The sequence below is a fragment of the Odocoileus virginianus genome, chromosome 17 (genome assembly GCF_023699985.2).
Source record: "Odocoileus virginianus isolate 20LAN1187 ecotype Illinois chromosome 17, Ovbor_1.2, whole genome shotgun sequence".
Lineage (NCBI taxonomy): Eukaryota > Metazoa > Chordata > Mammalia > Artiodactyla > Cervidae > Odocoileus > Odocoileus virginianus.
Genome location: NC_069690.1, coordinates 31,838,767 through 31,857,759, shown reverse-complemented (window position 1 = coordinate 31,857,759; position 18,993 = coordinate 31,838,767). Strand labels below are relative to the sequence as shown.

General features: G+C 41.7%; 1 protein-coding gene across 7 annotated transcripts in view; it reads left to right on the top strand.

The window, feature by feature from the left end:
• TTC19 (tetratricopeptide repeat domain 19) overlaps positions 1-18,993 on the top strand; it is a 33,776-nt gene that overhangs the window by 2,265 nt on the left and 12,518 nt on the right. For 5 of the 7 annotated variants that reach the window (XM_070479176.1, XM_070479175.1, XM_070479180.1 and 2 more), the window contains exons 4-7: positions 47-85; positions 789-845; positions 1,176-1,237; positions 3,210-3,304. In XM_070479176.1, coding sequence (XP_070335277.1) covers positions 47-85; positions 789-845; positions 1,176-1,237; positions 3,210-3,304 — 253 coding nt within the window. The remainder of the gene's footprint in view (positions 1-46; positions 86-788; positions 846-1,175; positions 1,238-3,209; positions 3,305-18,993) is intronic. The other 2 variants (XM_070479178.1, XM_070479177.1) reach the window with 1 other exon arrangement.

The following is an 18,993-nucleotide window of genomic DNA, read 5'->3' as shown; positions in this document are numbered from 1 at the left end:
AAAGACAGTGCTCTAAACTGAAAAACAACTTGTAATCTGCTTTCAGATGGCGAACTTAGCATTTATAAGGGGTCAGCTTGAAAACGTAAGTAAATCATGTTGTAATGTTAGTCTCAAGGGACCTCTGCACATAAGGGTACAGGCTAAGCTGCTGTGACAGAGACCCCAAGATAAAGTGACTGAAATAAGAGGGAAGCGTATCCATTTAATGCATTAGTCCAGAGGCGGCTGAACCCTGAAGAGGGGTGGGCACTTCTACCCCATGAAGTGACCCAGGAGCCCAGGTTCCTTCTAAGATGTATTTTCGCCTGAGTACAAGCGCTGGCTCATCTCCAGCTGTGGGCAGGGAGAGGATGGAGGACCAGCAGCATCCTTGTGAAGTACGCTGTTGAGGCTCTTCGTGTAAACTACGTGCATCTCTTGGCCGCAGTCTCCTCATATGATCACACCTGAAATGCAAAGGAAGGACCCTTGACCTGGTGGAAACTGAGGAGACTGTACTTGAAAAGATGGAGAGGAGAGTGACTGTTAGGGGTAGTTTTCAGTCTCTGCCGCAGTGGGTTTGGGTGGGAAGTTGATCTCTGAAGCTGGTTCTACACATCACAGAGTCGTTTTCAAGGTACCCAGAGGATGTGGGGTCCCAGTATTTTAGTCTGTTTTTCCCACACAAGGTTACCTTTCTCTGTGTATGTGTGTTTTTCGAGGAACGCTGCCTCAGACTAAGAATGCAGGGTCATCTGGATATGGGGCCCAAATAAAAGAAAAAAATCTCTTCATTATGATTTTAGGCAGAAAAACTTTTTAAAGCAACAATGAGTTACCTGCTTGGAGAGGGCATGCAACAGGTAAGGACATTACATAGTATTACACCCTAGCTGAAGCAGTTTTCAAAATAGCCTTGTGTCCTAGAAACTCCACCCAGTCCTCACATGTGTTTTGACCAAGAAGTTGGGATTTTCCCCCCTAAGACCAGTATAAAAACTGCCAGTCTTTCACTCATGCAAAAGCATGACGCCTGATTCCTCCAAAAACATCAAAACTATGGCTTTCAGGATGTAGTCAGTCTAGAAATTAATCTGAAATACGAGGAAATTTTATGAGGAAATTTTACTTGTTATGAACTAACTTCCTGGAAATTTTATTTGTTATGAACTAACTTTTTCTTTTACCAATAGGAAGACAATGCAATCATAGAGATCTCCCTAAAGCTGGCCACTATTTACGCTGCTCAGAGTAGGTAAGTGTAGTCAGAGTCTGGGTGTGGGGCAAGGGCTGTGGGTCAGAAACTGACCCTGGAGTGTCACAGTTTTCATCCTACTAATCACCTGGGTATCCACAATCTCAGCTGTCACACTCCTGGTGTCCTGTCCCTCATCTTTGAGATCTTGAGCCTTTTCCAGTTTTGCCCCTCCTGTGTCCATGAGCATGCCCAGTAGGGCCTGTGGCCCTCGTCCCTGTGGTGCACCATGACAGGCCTGGTCATGTGTTCTATTCCTGCTTGAACTGGGAAGTTGTTAGAACCTTAGTTTTGCTCTTCCTAGGAGAGCTGGGAGCAATGCAAGAGTGGCCGGGAGTGGCATATTTTGCTGATGGAAGTATCAACAAAGCAGGAAGTTGGGTACAGGTTACATAATGAGAGAGTTGCTGTGAGAGGGTGTCAGTGGCTCGTCCGGTGGGTGGTTTGTAAAGGCTGTAGAGGTGATGGGGTGGCTAGGTTGTAGCAAGGTGGCAGCGAGGCATGGGATAGAGACCTTTGGACGAGTGGGACAGGAAAGCAGTGCTACTTAAAGAGTATTGGGTGAGTCTAGATTCTTACACAGAAGAAAAAGTCTGCCCAGGTACCTAGGAAAGGCTTTGGGAAACCTTTTAGATGTGTGCCAAAGGTCAGGGACACAGATAGAGAGGCCTGGAGCATTCACTGTCTAGGTGAAAACTCGGAGGATGTAAGCAGAGGACTCCTGGAGGGTTAATTTGGGGTAAATTTAAGGGAAGACCTGGCTTCTCCTTAGCCCTTGAGTTGCTGCAGGAATTGGGTACTACAAGTTTTGAGTGGTACCTAGCCCAGTGCTATAGGAGAAGTGCTCACTGCAGCCAGAGACCCTGGCACTGGCACCTGCAGCCCGAGTGGTCCACTCCTTTGTTCTTGGGGGGACCCGGTCCATCTCCTGGCATTTGGCTGGACCAGAGCCTCAGGGCCTCTGACTCCAAGTCTGTAGAGAAACTTTGAGGTTGGTTCATGCCAGGGAGCATTGCAGCCGGGTTAATCTTTCTGGACGGGTTACAGACAGGACCAGATGTTGGTGGGTGTGGATCCCTGGGTTGAGGAGAAGCCCAGAGATGGTAACACTGGACAGTGAGAGACACCCACGATCTCTCAAGAGGTGAAAGCTGTGCGGTACCTACAATAATTAGCCCATAAGTTCCCCTGCTCAGAGGTGTTCTCTCCTGATGACTAAGAACGTCTTGTGGGCAGCCTCCCCTGCTCCACGCCCTGCTTGGATGAGGTCCCTGCTGCTGTCGAGGTTTGGCTCGGGGAAAGCTGCTCCTCTTCTGAGAACGGAGTGGGGTGGGGTTGTCTGGCCAAGCCTAGCGGAGAGGTAAGCTTGTTTAGTGCCACTTCCAGTGAGGAGCTGAGAGCCAGAATGGAGGAGCAAAGACCAGAACAGATGGGTGCTTTGTGGTGCTTACCGTGTCTCCGAGATGCCAGCGGGCAACCCTCTTTCTGTCCAGAGTTGGCCTGCTGGCTGCTTGGGCATCCTCATTGGTGACTCAGGGTCTCCGGACTGGGGCCGAATGCCTTTTAGCACCCTGGTTGGTGCTTCCATTTCTGTAAAAGAAACTTGCGTTGAGACGTGCAGCTTATGGGGAGTGGTGAGCCAATTCACCCACCGGAAATGGACGAGGTCGGCAGTCAGAATTCTGCAGTGAGCCCAGGCCTCCATTGGCGCTGCTCTTGGGTTGAGCAGGCGTCGGATGCTCTTGCAGGAGGAGCTGGCCCCTCAGCTCTGCTAGTAGGGAGGAGGGAGCACTGGTTGTGTCAGTTACTGAAACCCCAGCAGCACTCCGAGATGACCAAAAAAACTAAACTTCTTACAGAGGAGAGATTGACACCCCTTAGGGACTTGAAACAGAGTACCCATCCATCTTAACACTAGATGATGCAAACCTGAGGCTGGAAGACGGGACAGCTGATCTTCTTTGCTTTACAGACAGGAACTGGCTCTTGCTGGCTATGAATTCTGCATTTCAACTCTTGAGGAGAAAATTGAACGAGAAAGGGAATTATCGGAAGACGTTCTGTCAGGTAGGAAACCTGGCTATTTTTTTTTGGCCTTCCTTTGCCGCAGAGGGCTTTGCTGTCAGGCTGCAGTACAGGACACAGAAAGTGTGTCAGTCAGGGAAGGGGAGATGACTTGTTTCGTTAACTGGCTGCTTCTAAGGTCTCAGAGGGTTTTGAGTAAGATTTTCTTTAAATGACTTGATCACAGGTTTGCTTTGTTTTGTTTTTAACCCCATGGTGACGTGTTCATAGTATGTCGTTGACTTATATAGAACCTCTGGAAAACTCGGGGAGAAGGGATGTGTTTTCTCTGGTCTGTTGGTTCAGCTGCGGTCACAGTACAGATTAAGTCGCTTAGCTCCCTGTGTCCACGAGGGTGTGAGAGGAGTGCAGAGTGTGTCCGTCCCTCATTGTGGAGGGAGGGTGTGACGTCGTGTGGGATGGGCAGGAGGCTCTGGCTCTCAGCCATTCCAATGTCTTTTTTTTTTTTTTTTTTTAATTGAAGTAGTTGGTTTACAATGTGGTGCCAATCTTTGCTGTATTCAGTTATATACATACCTTCTGTTTTAAATATTCTTTTCCGTTATGGTTCGTCATAGGATATTGAGTATAGTTCCCTGTGCTGTACAGTAGGACCTTCTTGTTTCTCAATTCTGAATGTAATCGTTCTCATCTAAAGCCCCAAATTCCCAGTCCTCTCCCCTCCCCTTTGGTAACCACAAGTCTGTTCTCTGTCTTTGAGCCTGCTTCTGTTCTGTAGATAAGTTCATCTGTGCCGTACTTTTAGTTTTTATCATTTTATTTTCTGTATTTCTGGCTGCACTGGGTCTTCGCTGCTGCGGGCGGCCTTTTCTGGTTGGGGCGAGTGGGGAATACTTTCTGGTTGGAATTCCTGGGCTTCTCTGCAGTGGCTTCTTGTGGAGTGTGCGCTCGGTAGTTGTGCATGGGCTTAGTTGCTCTGAGGCATGTAGACTCTTCCTGGACCAGGAATTGAGCCTGTGTCTCCTGCACTGGTTGGTGGATTCTTAACCACTGGACCACCAGGGAAGCCCTGTGCCATTATTTTAGTCTTTCTCCATCTGACTTACTTCACTTATGTGATAATCTCTAGTTGCATCTGTGTTGCTGCAAATGGCGTTATTTTGTTCTTTTTCATGGTTGAGTATCCATTGTGTATAGGTACCATGTGTTTTTTATCCAGTCATCTGTTGATGGACATGTAGATTGTTTCCATGTCTTGGCTGTTCTTGAATAGTGCTGCTGTGAACATAGGGGTGCATGTGTCTTTTTGAATTACGGTTTTGTCTGGGGTTATGCCTAGGAGTGGGATTGGTAACTTTTTTGTTTTCTGAGGAGCCTCCATACTGTAGTCCATAGTAGTTGCACCAGTTTACATTCTCACCAGTAGTGTAGGAGGGTTCCCTTTCCTCCACAACTTTTCTAGAATTTATATACTTTTTGATGGCTTTTTGATTCTGATTGCTGTCAGGTGTTATTTCGTTATAGTTTTAATTTGCATTTCTCTTAATAATTAGGGACGTTGAGCATCTTTTCATGTGCATTTGGGTTTTTCTTCTTTTTATTTTAATTATCTTTTCTCTCATTGTGGCCAGTGGGTGCGACTCTTTGTCTTGGGGCTTCTTGTTGAGGGCGCTTCTCTTGTTGCAGAGCATGGGATCTAGAGCACAGGCTCAGCAGTTATGGTGCATGAGTTTAGTTGCTCTGAGGCATATGGGATCTAGTTCCCTGACCAGGGATAAAACCTGTGTCCCCTGCATTGGCAGGTGGATTTTTAACCACTGGACCACCAGGGAAGTCCTTCCATTCAGGTTTTTACTACGGGTTGAAATATTGGGAATTTTCAGATTGACATTCGTTCAGTGACTGATTTCATACTTCCTCTTTGCTGGGAGCTCGCACGATGATGGAGGTGGAGCACAGCTCTGGTATCTCTGAAGGCAGTTCATGTGGCTTCAGGGACTTGTCTGTCCTCCGTGGTCTTACAATTTACCCTGGAACAAAACTCAAGTTTTCCTCCATCAGCTCTGCTGAAGCTCCCCGCATCGAGGTCACCAGCTCTCCTCCCTGGCAGCTCAGCCCAGTGATCACCATCTCCTGCTGGAAATATTTTACTGGACTTCAAGGCCACCTCCCTGGTCGCTTGCGCTTGCTGGGTCACCTCTCTCGTGGGCCTCGGCGCTGTCTGGGCCACTTCCCCCTCTGCCCCTGCACCCTGGGAGGTAACCATGAGGCCTGTGCTTTCAGTACCAGTTCTACACCTTCTGCGCAGCCTGTGAGAGAGCTTGTCTACCTGACATCTTGACCAGAATGCCTGATGATCATCTCACACTTCACCTGTTCGGAATGAGTCTTTTTTTTTTTTTTTCCTGTGTTTATCTAGTTTTTCTTACTGAAGTGTAGTTGATGTGTGTTATATGTTACAGGTGGACAGTACAGTGATTCTGTTTTTAAAGGTTGTCTTGTTACTGTAAAATATTTGCTATATTCCCTGTGTTGTGCCCTATGTCACTGTAGCTTATTTGACAGCAAAGAGTTTGTCCCTCTTACTCCCTCCGTGTATATTGTACACCCCCACCCTACCCCCTGTAAATGGACCTCTTGATTTCCACCCCTCCCAGTTGCTTCTCACCAGGCAACCTGTTTTGTAACTGGCACCACCATTTACCCGGTGCTTTGGCACCATCTGTGATTCTTCCTTCCTTCCTGCTTGTAGCTCACCGGCGAGCTGTACTGAACCTGCCGTGGCAATACGTCCACGTCACAGCCATCTGGCCCTCCTGCCCCGTTGTGGTCCAGGCCAGCGTGCTTCTTGCCTGGGAGCCTGTGGTCTTTTCCTCCCAGGGGTCCCTGTTCCCTCATTCCCTTGGGAAGGTGTTCCTGCCTACCTGCCGTCTCAGGCCCGCCTCCACCTGCAGCCCCAGCTCCTCATAAAACAATCTGTTATCAAAAGGAGACTTATAGGAGACAAAATTTCCAGTCTTGCATTAGCTCACTTAATAGTCCATTTACTTAGTTAACTTCAGTCTAAATTTAGTTAATCGTGACTATGTATAAAACTTTCCTCAGGGTTCCTCCTCATAATCACTTTTTGTATCCAACCTGTCTTTCATTTTTCATCTAAATAAAGTTAACCAGCTCTTTTTTTACCAACATGTAATTTCATTTCTCATATCTTCTTTATTGAAAACATATTGTATCTCCTACTGTATTTTGAAAAGTTACTGTATTGTTTCTCATAGTTTTAATTTCATGTTTAAATTAGAATCCTCAACTCTTAATTTTAGTGAAACTAAGAAGTAAACAATTAGGTTCTCTCTTTATGTTGGCATTTTATAAATTGGTGAGCTTAAACATCAGTGGTAATTTTTTTAAAACATTTGTTTTCTTAATGTGTGTGTTTGTTTCTCAGTCGTGTCTGACTCTTTGCAACTCCATGGACTATAGCCCACCAGGCTCCTCTGTCCGTGGAATTCTCCAGGCAAGAATACTGGAGTGGGTTGCCATTTCCTTCTCTTAAGTGATAGAACCCAGGTCTCTCGCATTGTAGGCACATTCTTTACCATCTGAAATCCTGTTTTCTTATACAGAACATCTTAGGTGATATCAAACATTTTCATTAATATTTTCAAATACTTTTGATTTTTTTTTCTAGTAATTGATGACTTGGTACCTTAGTATCTTTTAGGTAAACTTTCATTTCGTAGCTTAAATTGGCACAGCTTTAGAATCTTAAGTTACCAAACATCTGGAAAGATCACATTAAGTAGACATTTCTAAAATAATATTTTAAAGCTTTTGTCCCAAAGTTTTTATCTCATTTACCTTGATGTTTCATCATGTCTAGTTATTTTCTTGCAAGAGATTAGTAAGGTCTTATTTATTAAACCTAAATACAATAAAATATTATACTTCATTTAGATTAGATGACTCTCTTGTTCTCCAGTCTCTCAGTTGTGTCCAACTCAGCGACCCCAGGGACTGCAGCACGCCAGGCTTCCCTGTCCTTTACTGTCACCCGGAGTTTGCTCAAACTCCTGTCCATTGAGGCAATGATGCCATCCAACCATCTCATCCACTGTTGCCCCCTTTTCCTCCCGTGAGTCAGCTCTTTGCATCAGGTGGCCAAAGTATTGGATTTTCAGCATCAGTCCTTCCAGTGAATATTCAGGGTTGATTTCTTCTAGGAGTGATGGTTTCATCTCCTTGCTGTTCATGGGACTCTCAAAAGTCTTGTCCAGCACCACAGTTGAAAAGCATCAATTCTTCGACACTTGGCCTTTATGGTCCAACTCTCACATCCATACATGACTACTGGCAGAACCATAACTTTGACTATGGACCTTTTTCAGCATAGTTGACATCTTTGCTTTTTAATACATTGTCTAGGTTCATCATAGCTTTTCTTCCAAGGAGCAAGTGTCTTTTAATTTCATGGCTGCAGTCACCATCTCTGATTTTGGAGCCCAAGAAGATAAAGTCTGTCAGTGTTTCTAGTTTTTTTCCCCATCTATTTGTCATGAAGTGATGGGACCAGATGCCATGATCTTTGCTTTTTGAATGTTGAGTTTTAAGCCAACTTTTTCACTGTCCTCTTTCACCTTCATCAAAAGGTTCTTTAGTTCTCTTCCCTTTCTGCCATTAGGGTGTCATCTGCACATCTGAGGTTATTGATATTTCTCCGTGCAGTGTTGATTCCAGCTTGTGCTTCATCAGCTGGCATTTCACATGATGTACTCTGCATAGAAGTTAAATAAGCAGGTGACAATATACAGCCTTGACGTACTTCTTTCCCAATTTGGAACCAGCCCATTGTTCCATGCCTGGTTCCAACTGCTGCTTCTCGACCTGCATACATATTTCTCAGAGGCAGGTAAGGTAATCCCTCCCATCTCTGTAAGAATTTTCGTTTGTTTTGATCCACACAGTCAAAGGCTTTAGTGTAGTCAGTGAAGCAGAAGTAGATGTTTTTCTGGAATTCCATTGCTTTTTTAATGATCCATCATATGCTGGCAGTTTTATTTCTGGTTCCTCTGCTTTTTCTAAATCCACTTTGTACAACTGGAAGTTTTCGGTTCATGTACTGTTGAAGCCTAGCTTGGAGAATTTTTAGTGTTACTAAGAATGCTAGCATGTCAAATGACTGCAGTTGTGTGGTGGTTTGAACACTCTTTGGCATTGCCCTCTTCTGGGATTGGAACAAAAGCTGACCTTTTCCAGTTCTGTGGCCACTGCTGAGTTTTGCAAGTTTGCTGGCATATTGAGTGTAGCACTTTAATAGCATCATCATCTTTTAGGATTTGAAATAGCTCAGCTGAAATTCCATCACCTCCAGTAGCTTTGTTTGTAGTGATGCTTCCTAAGGCCCACTTGACTTCGCATTCCAGGATGTCTGACACTAGGTGAGTGATCACACCGTTGTGGTTATCCTGGTGATTAAGACCTTTTCTGTGCAGTTTCTTCTATGTGTTTTTGTCACCTCTTCTTAATGATGATTCTTAATGACGTCTTTATCAATTTAGATCCACAAACTTAAACATTGTCAGACATCAACTTAATATTGAATATTTCCCAGTTCATGTGAACCTGAAAATCGTAAGTTTTCTTTAAATGTAGGCACGTTTTATTAAAATTAAGTAGCGCTGTTTATAAATCCTATTCTAATAATATCTTTTAGAAGCAGAGATATCTTATGTTATGATGTGTATACAGACATAAACTATAGCGATCTCATGGCTTTACCAGGTAGTACAGTATAAGCTTACTGGTTAACAAACAGTTGGAATACCTTAAAGTTGCTTGTTTACATGATTAAGGCATACTATCTGTAAGATTTTGCTGAGGGAACATTCTCAGCAGTTGAGATTTAAAACTGCCACTTTTTTTTCTTGATTTCCCAGGTTGTGCCTGCTTAATTGGGCTTGGTCTCAGCTCCTTAAGGCCTGTTTTCATATTCTGGTTTAGATACTTTTAAGACAAAAGGCAGTAGGTTAGTTTTTTAAAAGATGGTTTTATCACCTACAGTTACTAAAATCAGTGGCATGATTTTTATCAAGCTCAAATGTAATTTATAAAGTTCTGTGTTATAAGGCATTTGGTAAAGACCTGAGTTTATAAATTAAACCAAAGGAAAATCACTTTAAAAAAATTAACCCTTGCATGTTAGTTCCCAGTTTACTTATTTTGTATTACTCAGGTAACTATTAGTTTCCTCAATATGTTTAGTTAATATTTCCTTAGTGGCAATCGATATGCCTTGTTATCCCACAGTATAATTAAATAAGAGCTTTAACCACCTTATATAAAACCCATTTAAATATATCAGCTTACATAACATTTTTATCGACTTGATGGACTTCAGTTTGAGCAAGCTCCAAGCTGCAGGAGTTGGTGATGGACAGGGAAGCCTGGTGTGCTGCAGTTCTTGGGGTCACAAAGAGTTGGATAGGACTGAGCGACTGAACTGAACTGATATTTATCTAAATTGTGCCAGCTTCCCATACCTTTACCTTAAGTTTTCATCAGTATCCAGCCAACAAGTTTTTGTCTTAGGGGAGAGTTTAGAAGGCTTTTTTTTTTGTTACCTGTCTATTTTACCTACTTTAATGTAAAAGGCATATATGTTTTATTTATCTCATTTTAAGTAAGCATCTAAAGAATTTTTTATTCATTTGACGTAACTCCTTTTAAAAAGAAAAATTTTTGCCTCCTCGAAATAATAACTAGACCTCCCCAGCCCCGTTTTTTTTGTTGATATTCTTAATTGCTTTTATTAGCATTTGTAGGGCTTCCCTGGTAGCTCAGCTGGTAAAGAATCCATCTGCAGTGCAGGAATGAAAGTGAAAGTGGCTCAGTTGTGTCCCAACTCTTTAGGACCCCATGTCTTCCACATTGCAGCCTGATTATTTACCGTCCAAGCTATCAGGGAAGCACGCAATGCAGGAGACCCTGGTTCAATTCCTAGGTCAGGAAGATCTCCTGGAGAAGGAATAGGCTACCCACTCCAGTATTCTTGTCTAGAGAATCCCCATGGACAGAGGAGCCTAGCAGGCCATAGTCCATGGGGTCACAAAGATTCCAACATGACTGAGCAACCGACATGCTCTGTGGTCTGTCTATAAGGGAAGCATGGTTGGCCTGCAAAGTTGGTCGCCAGATTGTGATTTGTGTGTGTGTGAAGCCAGCTTTTATTTATTTATTTATTTTTTCTGGTCTCAGCTTAAAGTTTATTTATTTATTTTTATTTATTTATTTTTTTTCCCATTTATTTTTATTAGTTGGAGGCTAATTTACAACATTGCAGTGGTTTTTGTCATACATTGAAATGAATTAGCCATGGATTTACATGTATTCCCCATCCCGGTCCCACCTCCCTCTCCACCCTATCCCTCTGGGTCTTCCCAGTGCACCAGGCCCGAGCACTTGTCTCATGCATCCAACCTGGGCTGGTGATCTGTTTCACCCTAGATAATATACATGTTTCGATGCTGTTCTCTTGAAACATCCCATCCTCGCCTTCTCCCACAGAGTCCACAAGTCTGTTCTATACATCTGAGTCTCTTCTTCTGTTTTGCATATAGGGTTATCGTTACCATCTTTCTAAATTCCATATATATGTGTTAGTATACTGTAATGGTCTTTATCTTTCTGGCTTACTTCGCTCTGTATAATGGGCTCCAGTTTCATCCATTTCATTAGAACTGATTCAAATGAATTCTTTTTAATGGCTGAGTAATATTCCATGGTGTATACGTACCACAGCTTCCTCATCCATTCGTCTGCTGATGGGCATCTAGGTTGCTTCCATGTCCTGGCTATTATAAACAGTGCTGCGATGAACATTGGGGTGCACGTGTCTCTTTCAGATCTGGTTTCCTCGGTATGTATGCCCAGAAGTGGGATTGCTGGGTCATATGGCAGTTCTATTTCCAGCTTTTTAAGAAATCTCCACACTGTTTTCCATAGTGGCTGTACTAATTTGCATTCCCACCAACAGTGTAAAAGGGTTCCCTTTTCTCCACACCCTCTCCAGCATTTATTGCTTGTAGACTTTTGGATAGCAGCCATCCTGACTGGCGTGTAATGGTACCTCATTGTGGTTTTGATTTGCATTTCTCTGATAATGAGTGATGTTGAGCATCTTTTCATGTGTTTGTTAGCCATCTGTATGTCTTCCTTGGAGAAATGTCTGTTGAGGTCTTTGGCCCATTTTTTGATTGGGTCATTTATTTTTCTGGAGTTGAGCTGGAGGAGTTGCTTGTATATTTTTGAGATTAATCCTTTGTCTGTTGCTTCGTTTGCTATTATTTTCTCCCAATCTGAGAGCTGTCTTTTCACCTTGCTTATAGTTTCCTTTGTTGTGCAAAAGCTTTTAAGTTTCATTAGGTCCCATTTGTTTATTTTTGCTTTTGTTTCTAATATTCTGGGATGTGGGTCATAGAGGATCCTGCTGTGATTTATGTCGGAGAGTGTTTTGCCTATGTTCTCGTCTAGGAGTTTTATAGTTTCTGGTCTTACATTTAGATCTTTAATCCATTTTGAGTTTATTTTTGTGTATGGTGTTAGAAAGTGTTCTAGTTTCATTCTTTGACAGGTGGTTGGCCAGTTTTCCCAGCACCACTTGTTAAAGAGGTTGTCTTTTTTCCATTGTATATCCTTGCCTCCTTTGTCGAAGATAAGGTGACCATAGGTTCGTGGATTTATCTCTGGGCTTTCTATTCTGTTCCACTGATCTTTATTTCTGTCTTTGTGCCAGTACCATACTGTCTTGATGACTGTGGCTTTGTAGTAGAGTCTGAAGTCAGGCAGATTGATTCCTCCAGTTCCATTCTTCTTTCTCAAGGTTACTTTGGCTATTCTGGGTTTTTTGTATTTCCATACAAATTGTGAAATTATTTGTTCTAGTTCTGTGAAAAATACCGTTGGTAGTTGGATAGGGATTGCATTGAATCTATAGATTGCTTTGGGTAGTATAGCCATTTTGACAATATTGATTCTTCCAATCCATGAACACGGTATATTTCTCCATCTGTTTGTGTCCTCTTTGATTTCTTTTATCAGTGTTTTATAGTTTTCTATGTATAGGTCTTTTGTTTCTTTAGGTAGATATACTCCTAAGTATTTTATTCTTTTTGTTGCAATGGTGAATGGTATTGTTTCCTTAATTTCTCTTTCTGTTTTCTCATTGTTAGTGTATAGGAATGCAAGAGATTTCTGTGTGTTAATTTTATATCCTGCAACTTTACTGTATTCATTGATTAGCTCTAGTAATTTTCTGGTAGAGTCTTTAGCGTTTTCTATGTAGAGGATCATGTCATCTGCAAACAGAGAGAGTTTCACTTCTTCTTTTCCTATCTGGATTCCTTTTACTTCTTTTTCTGCCCTGATTGCTGTGGCCAAAACTTCCAAAACTATGTTGAATAGTAGTGGTGAGAGTGGGCACCCTTGTCTTGTTCCTGATTTCAGGGGAAATGCTTTCAATTTTTCACCATTGAGGGTGATGCTTGCTGTGGGTTTGTCATATATAGCTTTTATTATGTTGAGGTATGTTCCTTCTATTCCTGCTTTCTGGAGAGTTTTAATCATAAATGGATGTTGAATTTTGTCAAAGGCTTTTTCTAAAAGCATCTATTGAGATAATCATATGGTTTTTATCTTTCAATTTGTTAATGTGGTATATTACATTGATTGATTTGCAGATATTAAAGAATCCTTGCATTCCTGGGATAAAGCCCACTTGGTCATGGTGTATGATTTTTTTAATATGTTGTTGGATTCTGTTTGCAAGAATTTTGTTAAGGATTTTTGCATCTATGTTCATCAGTGATATTGGCCTGTAGTTTTCTTTTTTTGTGGCATCTTTGTCTGGCTTTGGAATTAGGGTGATGGTGGCCTCATAGAATGAGTTTGGAAGTTTACCTTCTTCTGCAATTTTCTGGAAGAGTTTGAGTAAGATAGGTGTTAGCTCTTCTCTAAATTTTTAGTAGAATTCAGCTGTGAAGCCATCTGGTCCTGGGCTTTTGTTTGCTGGAAGATTTCTGATTACAGTTTTGATTTCCTTGCTTGTGATGGGTTTGTTAAGATCTTCTATTTCTTCCTGGTTCAGTTTTGGAAAGTTATACTTCTCTAAGAACTTGTCCATTTCTTCCACGTTGTCCATTTTATTGGCATAGAGCTGCTGGTAGTAGTCTCTTATGATCCTTTGTATTTCAGTGTTGTCTGTTGTGATCTCTCCATTTTCGTTTCTAATTTTGTTAATTTGGTTCTTCTCCCTTTGTTTCTTAATGAGTCTTGCTAATGGTTTGTCAATTTTGTTTATTTTTTTCAAAAAACCAGCTTTTAGCTTTGTTGATTTTTGCTATGGTCTCTTTAGTTTCTTTTGCATTTATTTCTGCCCTAGTTTTTAAGATTTCTTTCCTTCTGCTAACCCTGGGGTTCTTAATTTCTTCCTTTTCTAGTTGCTTCAGGTGTAGAGTTGTTATTTATTTGACTTTTTTCTTGTTTCTTGAGGTAGGCCTGTAATGCTATGAATCTTCCCCTTAGCACTGCTTTTACAGTGTCCCATGGGTTTTGGGTGGTTATGTTTTCATTTTCATTCATTTCTATGTATATTTTGATTTCTTTTTTGATTTCTTCTAAGATTTGTTGGTTATTCAGAAGCGTGTTGTTTAGCCTCCATATGTTTGAATTTTTAATAATTTTTTTCCTGTAATTAAGATCTAATCTTACTGCACTGTGGTCAGAAAAGATGACTGGAATGATTTCAATTTTTTTGAATTTACCAAGACTAGATTTATGGCCCAGGATGTGATCTATTCTGGAGAAGGTTCCGTGTGCACTTGAGAAAAAGGTGAAGTTCATTGTTTTGGGGTGAAATGTCCTATAGATGTCAGTTAGGTCTAGCTGGTCCATTGTGTCCTTTAAAGTTTGTGTTTCCTTGTTCATTTTCTGTTTAGTTGATCTATCCATAGTTGTGAGTGGGGTATTAAAGTCTCCTACTATTATTGTGTTACTGTTAATTTCCTCTTTCATACTCGTTAGCGTTTGCCTTACATATTGCAGTGCTCCTATGTTGGGTGCATATATATTTATAATTGTTATATCTTCTTCTTGGATTGATCCTTTGATCATTATGTAGTGTCCATCTTTGTCTCTTTTCACAGCCTTTATTTGAAAGTCTATTTTATCTGATATGAGTATTGTGATTGCGACTCCTGCTTTCTTTTGGTCTCCGTTTGCGTGGAATGTTTTTTCCAGCCCTTCACTTTTCATCTGTATGTGTCCCTTGTTTTGAGGTGGGTCTCTTGTAGACAGCATATATAGGGGTCTTGCTTTTGTATCCATTCAGCCAGCCTTTGTCTTTTGGTTGGGGCATTCAACCCATTTACATTTAAGATAATTATTGATAGGTATGGTCCCGTTGCCATTTATTTTGTTGTTTGGGGTTCACGTTTATACCACCTTTCTGTGTTTCCTGTCTAGAGAAGATCCTTTAGTATTTGTTGAAGAGCTGGTTTGGTGGTGCTGAATTCTCTCAGCTTTTGCTTGTCTGTAAAGCTTTTGAGTTCTCCTTCATATCTGAATGAGATCCTTGCTGGGTAGAGTAATCTAGGTTGTAGGTTATTCTCTTTCATTACTTTAAGTATGTCCTGCCATTCCCTTCTGGCCTGAAGGGTTTCTATTGATAGATCAGCTGTTATCCTTATGGGAATCCCTTTGTGTGTTATTTGTTGTTTCTCCCTTGCTGCTTTTAATATTTGTTCTTTGTGTTTGATCTTTGTTAATTTGATTAATATGTGTCTTGGGGTGTTTCGCCTTGAGTTTATCCTGTTTGGGACTCTCTGGGTTTCTTGGACTTGGGTGGCTATTTCCTTCCCCATTTTAGGGAAGTTTTCAGCTATTATCTCCTTGAGTAACTTCTCATGGCCTTTCTTTTTGTCTTCTTCTTCTGGGACTCCTATGATTCGAATGTTGGGGCGTTTCACATTGTCCCAGAGGTCCCTGAGGTTGTCCTCATTTCTTTTGATTCTTCTTTCCTCTCTGCTTCATTTATTTCCACCATTTTATCTTCTAACTCACTTATCCTATCTTCTGTCTCTGTTATTCTACTCATGGTTCCCTCCAGAGTGTTTTTGATCTCATTTATTTCATTATTAATTTTTAATTGACTTTTTTTTATTTCTTCTAGGTCCTTGTTAAACATTTCTTGCATCTTCTCAATCTTTGTCTCCAGGCTGTTTATTTGTAACTCCATTTTGTTTTCAAGATTTTGGATCATTTTTATTATCATTATTCTAAATTCTTTTTCAGGTAGATTCCCTATTTCCTCCTCTTTGAAGCCAGCTTTTAATTTTTAACAGCGTACGTATTAGAGTCCCCTCAGTGGCTCAGCTGGTGAAGAAGCCGCCTGCAATGTGAAAGACCTGGGTTTGATCCCTGGGTTGGGAAGATCCCCTGGAGAAGGGAAAAGCTATCCACTCCAGTATCCTGGCCTGGAGAATTCCATGGACTGTATAGTCTATGGGGTCACAAAGAGTTGGACATAACTGAGTGACTTTCACTTTGCAGTATTTAGGATGGGATTTAATTTATCCAGTTAACTAGGTACTTGCAAGTCTGAGCTCCATTCCTTATGTCTTTCTACAATTGAGCCACCTTGGTGTCTTTCACCCAAGCCCTGGGTATTTCTTGGTAAAAACTGAGCCTGCCCCCACCTGTGCGTTTCTGCTGGGTGGGAATTCTCTCAGGATCTTCCAACCAAGCTCCACCCAGTATCTAGACCCTGGGTGGGTATTTCCAGGTGTCTTCTCATCCCCACAGAATTGAACATGCAAAATTTAGCATGGAAAGATGCAAACCTCTGGGCTCACTGAATTCCTTCCTTTTATATGCACATCAGCTGCCTGGGGCCAATCCTGTTTCCTTGCATCACCCCTCCCCTCAACAGTCACCCTGGGGAGGTGGCAGCAAATGTGGTTTTGGGAGCCTTCATTCATATTCAGAGGCTAGAAATCGCTCGTGGCTATGACAGTTATTGTTTATTGATACGAAAGGAGGTATTTTCATTTTGTTGCAGGAAGGGGGACCCCTTCCAGGGCCCGAAAATGGGCTCTTGTCTAACACTCGGAAATGAATTGTCTGAGTAGACACATGTGCTGACAAAGCAAGATTTTATTGGGGAAGGGCACCGGGGTGGAGAGCAGGAGGGTAAGGGAGCCCAGGAGAGCTGCTCTGTCACGTGGCTCGCAGTCTCGGGTTTTATGGTGATGGGATTAGTTTCCGGGTTATTTTTGGCCAATCGTTTTAATTCAGAGTCTTTCCTGGTGGCGCACGCATCGCTCAGCCAAGATGGATGCTAGCGAGAGGGATTCTGGGAAGTGGACGGGCACGAGGTGTCTCCTTTTGACCTTTCCCGGACTCTTCCGGTTGGTGGTGGCTTGTTCGTTTTGTATGCTTTACCAGGCTCTCCTGTCATAAAACAACTCATGCGAAAGGTTACTAAAGGGCCTGGCCAGGGTGGGCGGTTTCAGTCAGTGTGCTTCCCCCAACAATTACAGAATAAAATTTCAAACAGCATTAAGAAGAAAATAAAAAAAAAATAAAGATCCCTTATAATCATACCAAGAATTCTTATTTATTTTTTTGTGTATGTCTTTCTAGGTTTTGCCCACTGCTGTTTACATTTTAGCAAGCAAGTTAGGGATCACACTGTACATATACTATTATACTTTGTAACCTGATTTTTTTAAAAAAATGTAGTATGTGGGAAAAGCACCTTTTTTCTAGTTGGAAGGAGTCTTGTCAGAGCAAATTTATTTCTCTTGTAAATGTGGTTTATCTTTTTCTCAGGAAATACAGCCCCTCAGTTTTAAAGCAAATCCATTATCAAATTCGTGTGCTTTCAATTGACATAGCTATCAAAACTTGTTTTCTAATTACTGAGGAAATGCCCTAACAAATTAAGTGAAAACAATATAGTTAGGAGCAGTCTAATTTTTTATAATACAGAGATTAAATGTAAGTATAGAACACAGGCTGAAATGATACCAAAATCTATTTATCTCTGGCTGGTAGGCTTTATGGGGGATTTATATTTTTGCTTTTCTGAATATTTTTCTTTTAAAAATTACTTTCTAATATTACCTGAATAATATAAAAAGTCAAAGAATATTACAAGTTAATTTAAAAACAGCAATTTCAAAATAAAAAAACAACATTTTCTTTGCCCCACTTGTTCCTAGTCATTTTCAACTGTTATTCCTAAATAACAAAGTTATTATTTCTTAATTTAGTTTTAGAATCTCGTGGCTTGGAAGTGAAGGTTTATCACAGATGTGAGGTGTGCACACTATGAATACAATATAATCGCATTAACTGCTGAGCCAAGTAACAGGGCTATAAATTATAGTTTCTTCTGTGTACAACCTTTGTTTTCCTCTGAAGCCAGTATGTGACTGGATTTGCTATGTGGTTTTGTTCTTGATTTTTTATTGGAAAATAATTACTATATTGTGCTGGTTTCTGCCGTCCATCAACATGAATCAGCCACAGGTGTACACATGTGTTGTCGCCCCCCCCCCCCCCAACCTCCCTCCCACCTCTGTCACCTGTTTTTTATGAATATGGCAAATTTTTCTAAATGGGCTGCTTGCTTTACTCCAGATCCCTTTCCTCTCGGTCTCTTCTGGGGCTCTCCTGTGTGAGTGGAGGGAGTGGAGTAACCATGTGGATCCAGTCCAGGCGGGGTGGCCCAGCCTTCCACTACTGAACTTAAGGCAGTGTTCAGAGTTGGCTCCTCGGGGTGAATTTTGCACTGACATTGCAGGTCAGTCAGCACATCTCAAGGTTGTTGGTGAATACTGCACGATTGCTTTAGAAAGGACTGTATTAATTTACATTTTCTGATTCTGTTAATGTATTTGCTTTGTGACTTTGGTCAAATTTCTATTTTTAATCCTCAGAATGGGATTAAGAGTAATACTTTCTCTTGGGACTGTTAAAAGAACTGAACAAGTTAATGCACGTAAAGCACTTAGGGCAGTGTGTACTAATGTGTACTAGGTACTCAAAAGTGTTCAGTGTTTTCCTTTTAAAAATAATTTCATTTGTTTTCAACTGTGCTGGTTCTTTGTTGCTGCGCAGGCTTTTCTCTAGTTTGGGCAAGTGGGTGCTAGCTACTCTTCGTTGCAGTACACAGGCTTCTCATTGCAGTGGCTTCTCTTGTTGGGGAGCTTGGCTCTAGGCACGTGGGCCCAATAGTTGCAGCTCCTGGGCTCTGGAGCACAGGCTTAATAGTTGTGGCGAATGAGCTTAGTTGCTCTGCAGCATGTGGGAGCCTCCCGGACCAGGGATTGAGCCCACATTACCCACATTGGCAGATGGACTCTTTACCACTTGATGGACTCTCAACCACTGAACCACCGGGGAAGTCCTCCCATTTGGTTTTTCCCTTAATTTTCATGTGAATTTTACATCATTTTGTCAGGTTCCCAAAGTGCTTTGAGACTGAATTTTAAGATACTGGTTTGGGGAGATTGCCATCTGAATAAGTTAGCATTTGACTGCAAACAGCAAAAGAAATTCAACTACATTGAGCTAAATAGGACACTGTAATGTGTCTGGCAGTTCAGCCAAGGGGGCTCTTCCCACCGCCCCTCGCTGACATTCTCAGTATGCTGGCTTTCTCCTTGCGCTTC